Source organism: Colobus angolensis, unplaced genomic scaffold, assembly GCF_000951035.1.
Source record: "Colobus angolensis palliatus isolate OR3802 unplaced genomic scaffold, Cang.pa_1.0 Scaffold38, whole genome shotgun sequence".
NCBI classification, from domain to species: Eukaryota; Metazoa; Chordata; class Mammalia; order Primates; family Cercopithecidae; genus Colobus; species Colobus angolensis.
In genome coordinates this window covers 1978345-1984344 of record NW_012117154.1, presented here as the reverse complement: position 1 = coordinate 1984344, position 6000 = coordinate 1978345, and the positions used below count along the sequence as shown (strand labels likewise).

General features: G+C 46.2%; 1 protein-coding gene across 5 annotated transcripts in view; it reads left to right on the top strand.

Moving 5' to 3' along the window:
• The window catches only part of ERG (v-ets avian erythroblastosis virus E26 oncogene homolog), a 212000-nt gene that overhangs the window by 161130 nt on the left and 44870 nt on the right, over window positions 1-6000 (top strand). For all 5 annotated transcript variants that reach the window (XM_011954030.1, XM_011954027.1, XM_011954032.1 and 2 more), the window contains one exon: window positions 1614-1765. In XM_011954030.1, coding sequence (XP_011809420.1) covers window positions 1614-1765 — 152 coding nt within the window. The remainder of the gene's footprint in view (window positions 1-1613; window positions 1766-6000) is intronic.

Genomic DNA, 6000 nt, shown 5'->3' with positions numbered 1-6000 from the left:
TGTTGGTCAGGCTGGTCTTGAACTCCTGACCTCAGGTGATCCACCCGCCTCGGCCTCCCAAAATGCTGGGATTACAGGCATGAGCCACCGCTCCCGGCCCTAAACTGGATTTTCTTTTTGGCATTTCCCTATCAGATGCCATTTCATTTATGTCCTGTAGCTTTCACATCTCACTGTTTAAAATGGTTTCCTTTTCTTTTTCCAGAAAGGTAGATTTGACTTTATCCAAATGACAGTGACTGCCTTACTAACAGCAGCCCTGTGACCTGTTGCCCAAGGTCAGTAGTCAGTAGCTGACCCCTCTCTGCAACCACACAGTTCCTTCCAAATCTCTTTCCCAGGGGTCCTCTAGGACTGCTGGAGTCCACTCCCATGAGGCCTCCCCTAGCGTCGTCCCCACCCTTCTCTGCCCTTCCTGTCTGCACCTAAGCCTGGAACACTGTGAGTCTTCAAAGCTTCGTATGTAAAGATTGGCTGCAGGGATTTGAAATTCAGCAGGAGGATTTCATTCTGAGGTTTTGAAAAGGAACATCGTTCCAGGATAAACCTCGCTGAGCAGCGAGTGTCCCTGGTGCCACCTCTCAGCATCTGTCTACTCTGCCTGTTTACTGTCACACCGTGAGAACAAAGAGCAGTTCACTGTTCCCTGCAAGTGTTCCCAGTCAGTTGTCACAGATGGAGTTCTGACATGACAGTTTCTGGAGGAGCTGCTTAAGAAACAGAAGCCAGGTGGTAGTTCCGCCTCCCTTGTGCATGTTCTGTGAGTCTGGCCAGTGTGGGTACTGTCCTAGCCTGTGCAGGCTGCCTTCACAGAGCCCCACAGACAGGCTGGCTGAAGCAGCGGGACTCGAGCTTGCATGCTTCTGGAGGTTGGAAGTCTAAAATCAGGCACCAGCAGGGCCAGTCTCTGGTGAGGTCTCTGTCCTTGGGTTGCAGATGGCTTGGCCACCTTCTTGGTCTGCCCTCACATGGCAGAGAGAGAGAGAGAGAGCTCTGGTCTCTTCCTCTTCTAATAAGGGCACTAATCCCATCATGGACTCTACCCTCATGACCTCATCAAACCGAATTACCTCCCAAAGACTCTCTCTCCTAATACCATCACATTGGGAGTTAAGCCTTCAAAATATGCATTTTGGGAGGACAGAAGGCAAGGCACTGTATTTGGCTTTTCTTTTTTTCTTTTTTTTTTGAGATGGAATCTTGCTGTGTCGCCAGTCTGGAGTGCAGTGGCACGATCTCAGCTCACTGCAACCTCCACCTTCCGGTTTCAAGAGATTCTCCTGCCTCAGCCTCCCAAGTAGCTAGGACTACAGGCACACCACCACGCCCAGCTAATTTTTGTATTTTTAGTAGAGACGGAGTTTCACCATGTTGGCCAGGATGGTGTCAATCTCTTGACCTCGTGATCCGCCTGCCTGGGCATCCCAGAGTGTTGGGATGACAGGTGTGAGTCACGGCACCCCACCTGTATTTGGCTTTTCACACTTGTCCTTTCTCCCCCAGTCTCTTCCGCCTTGCCCTTCTTCGGTTCTCTCTGTGTATTGTGAGAAGTCGTTGGAGACGTGCTCTTTGGTTGCTGTTGTAATGGAAGGACATTTCTTCTTCTCCTCCAGGAACTCTCCTGATGAATGCAGTGTGGCCAAAGGCGGGAAGATGGTGGGCAGCCCAGACACCGTCGGGATGAACTATGGCAGCTACATGGAGGAGAAGCACATGCCACCCCCAAACATGACCACGAACGAACGCAGAGTTATCGTGCCAGCAGGTCAGGTGCCCACAGCTTCACTGCCCTTGGCAGATCACAACTTCCCCGAGGCTAGGCTGAGCCTCGGGGAGCTCTTCTCCCCCGCCTGTGGCATTGATCACATCTCCTTTGTCCAGAGCAGGGCTTGTAAACGGGAGCTGGCAGAGGTCTATGTATGGGGACATGTTCACGGATTGACAGCAAAGCAAGAAAAATACATTTGTTTATGTACGTCAGAGTTTAAAAACATGTGAGACAGCAATATGTAGCCCCAGCTCTTTATTTTGCCACGTAGAGAAAAATACACACACACACTACATATGGAGAAAGACAGAGAAAGAGGATGTCCAGGCAAACGTGCAGGCTTGCTTGTGCACACGCACATATGCATACATGTGTATATATCTATGAAAGGTGACCTTTCTAGGGAGGAATTGCCCCTTCTTGGAGATGATTGTGCCAAATATCCTGTCCTTCATGAGGTGCTATTTATGATAGATGATAAACTTGTTTGTTTTTAAAATTCTCTTATCTGGCAAAATAAACATTTAGGAGTCATATATTGCTGTCTTACATGTTCTTAAACATCTAAAATTCCAGCTATCACCGGCTTGTAATACAGATTCTAATAACCAGAGTAACTCTTTACCACAAACAATTCAAAACCAACCCAAAGGAATAGATCTCAAACTTGAAAGACATGCCAAGAACTTACTTATTTAGCAAACTAAAGGTAATAGAAAGAATGACTGAAAGCTCCTCAGAGGATGCATGCTACGTAAAAACCAGAAACTTAAGAACAACAGCAACAGTCAGCACTCAGTGAACCCTTACCCTACAGGAGGCATTTGGATAAACACTTTAGAAAATGGGCATCTTTCTCTTGATTTCCCTGATGAGGGAGATGAAGTTCAGAGAGATCCACCACCAACTTTTTTAGGGCATTTGGCTAATAAGAGGCCAAATTAGGACTCAGACAGATCTGCCTTACTCCTTTAGTCTCTACCTGTTGGCATTGGATTAAATCTCAACTGCTTACAGCAATTTCTGTGGGTTCCCTCCTGTTACTAGTTTCAGCCATCTGGTCACCCTGCAGTCCTGCCTCAGGGATTTGAATGTGGCGTTAGCTCAGACTGAAACCCTTGATTCCAGGTACTTCTATATCATTTTCCTTCACCAAGCATCCAGGCCAATGTCATGGCCTCAGGGAGGCGGGTCCTGAGCACTTCCATCTAGGATTGCTCTCCACTTGTGACTGCCAGTCTCCTGTTGGCCTGATTTTTCTTGATTTCATTCATTCCCATCTGCCAATATATTGCATGTTTATGTAAAAGTTTTCTTATTGTCCAGCCGCGATGGCTCACACCTGTAATCCCAGCACTTTGGGAGGCCGAGGTGGGCAGATCACAAGGTCAGGAGTTCAAGACCAGCCTGGCCAACATGGTGAAACCCCATCTCTACTAAAACTACAAAAATATTAGCCAGACATGGTGGCCAGCGCCTGTAATCCCAGCTACTTGGGAGGCTGAGGCAGGAGAATCGCATGAACCAGGGAGGCAGAGGTTGCAGTGAGCCAAGACTCCGTCTCAAAAAAAAAAAAAAGTTTCTTATTATCCTCCTCCCTGAATAGAATGTAAGCCCCACAAACACCCTGTCGCCAGGGCCAGTTGCAATGCCCAGTACGTAGGAGGCGCCCAGCGAATATTAAGGGAGGTGGAGAACGGATGAACGGACGCCTCACCACTGAGCTGCACTGCACAAGTTACTCCTCGTTGCCAAAGTAGCCAAGGGCATGCATGGGTGAAATCTGCACAAACTCAATTCTCCCTTGCTCCTGGGGTCACCTAAATTCCTATCTGTGAAGTGTGTTGGCAAACAGGTTAGTTTCCCTCCATGGTGTGATGTTCCCTTTACCTGAGTCCGATCACGCCCAGTGAGCTTCTGTCACCTTCTAGACAGAAGAGTTCAGGAGTGCAGGGTACTTCACAAAACATCTGGCCTGGATTTATATCCTGGGTTTCACCTTAGATTTGTCACCGTGTGGCTTTCAGCAAACACGTGAAGCTGGTTCAACGCAGTAGGGTGTGAAAGGGACCATCCTTTGGGGTTGTGCCTGATTTCAAAGCATTTTTTAAGACTTATAGGAGACACTGATGGTAGATTCCACGTGTGCTTTAAGAAAGGGAGAAAACTGTCCTTAGTATTTACTGAAAGGCAGTTGACAGGTCCAGAGGCCATGCATTTGGTTTGATCTTCACAATGCAGCTGTATGCCTGAGACTGCCTCACTTGCTGCTGTGCCTCGGAACAGGGGGCTGTTCCTGTTGGATGGGAAAAATAGAAACACAAATGTCCCAGGTGCTCATTCCAGATGTGTGGCACATAAGAAAAGCTCAAGGGCTGGGATGTGCCTGCAGGAGAGGCAGGAGGGCAGGGGTGTGTTGCCCAGACACTGGCTGGGCATGAACAAAGTGAAGTAGACACCCAAAAGAAGCCCCCTAACCCATCTTACCCTTTGCCCTCCTCTTTAAGAATATAATTTCTTCAAAGGAGACAAAACAAAGTGTTTAGATCTCAAAGATGAGAGAATCCATCTGAGGGGGCCTGCACTGAAGATTCTTTGCATGATTGCTCATTGAATCACAGACATAACAGGTAATGCATGGTACCGTATTTTAACTGGTGAGGCTGTATTTCCGTGAGGCCATCAATATGATTTGAGATCATAAATATTCTTTTCGGTACGACCAGATTTGAGTCTTTCTACACTAAGGAAAGTATTTAGAAAATAAGAGAGATATTTGTGTGGGGAAGAGAACAGAGAATCAACTGAAGTCAGAGCACTCAGGACTTTTTTATACATAGTAGGTGCTCATCAAATGTTAGCTGGATGGATGCAAGGAGAGCTCTGCAAATTGGCTTATATTAAGCTTTGATATAAAGGCTGTTTCCTTTCTTCTGAGCGAAGTACTCTTCTCTTCAGCTCTTTCTTCCTTCAGTTGCTTCATGCCAGCGTAGGCAGTTATTCTGTTAATAGTGTTTGTAAGAGAGCTAGTTGTGGCTGATTTTGCAAGTTGTGAGTCTTTCAGTTATTGGTCAAGCTTCATGTATGTGTGCTCATACACACACAGAGATGAACACACACGCGCACACACACATACACAGAGCTTCGTTGCACAATCTGGACAGTTTTCCAATGTGGCCATGAGGTTGCGGGATCTCAGGCAGCTGTACCAGCTGTTGCATCCAGCCCCGTGGTATCCAGGCACCTCACTAAGGCAGAGTTGGGGCACAGAGTGCCCCATGTACACAAAAATAATTATCCAGACCTGGTTCTGAGTGGTTCACATAGTCCTTACTACTTAGAGACATTGCTTGGCACTAATGCAAACCATGTGGATAGCTGAATGAAAAAGCAAATTAAACCATTAGTTATTCCTAAACATTTGTACCACTGTCAATACATGCCAGTGTTTACACGCTAGAAATAACAGTGGTCCTAATAAACACTGATGAGAAAATGTGTACTGTGTGAAGACTGAGAGATAAAGCCACAGAGGAGCTGGGAGGCTTTGTCCGTGTTCAGATTGGGTTCTGGTACCTGGAATCCAGTTTTGAGAAGTGATTCCCTCATCCCTGGTTTTGAGACTCGTGATCTTGAGTTAATCAAGAAGCCCATAAAAAAGTGTCAAAAAAAGCCCATAAGAAAGTGCCAACTAGAAAATGTCCCTAATGAATAAACGTAGATTGTCACTTGATGTATTTACACTGCCTCCTATTTCAGAACAGATTTAAGAAAACTCACATAGATACATATGAAAGAGCATGGTACAATCCACTTTTTAAAAATAAAGGAATGTGGAGTATGAACTAAAATAAGAGTTTAACAGAGAGAATAAAACCAGGAGTGAGGTTTACATGCATGTATGTGTGTGTGTGTGTGTGTGTGTGTATTTTCAATTGCAATTTTTAAATATCACAGAATTGCAAAAGGTAGGTGTTGTTTGGCTTCGAGGGATTGTCAGGCAGTGTGAAAGGGGTAATTCAGTGTCCACAGGATAAAAAGAAAGCAAATGTGAAAAGACGGTCCAGCTATTCATTCCGAGTCTGGAGGAAGATGTGTTCCTCTGTTTGTCCTAAGGAAGACAGGGGGAGTCATGAGCAAAGCGATCAACCAGTAGCACCACCAGGCATTTCTGCGCAGCCCTGGTTTGTGCCTGTTGTGCTGGCAAGATTGTTGATTGTGCCTTCCCAAAG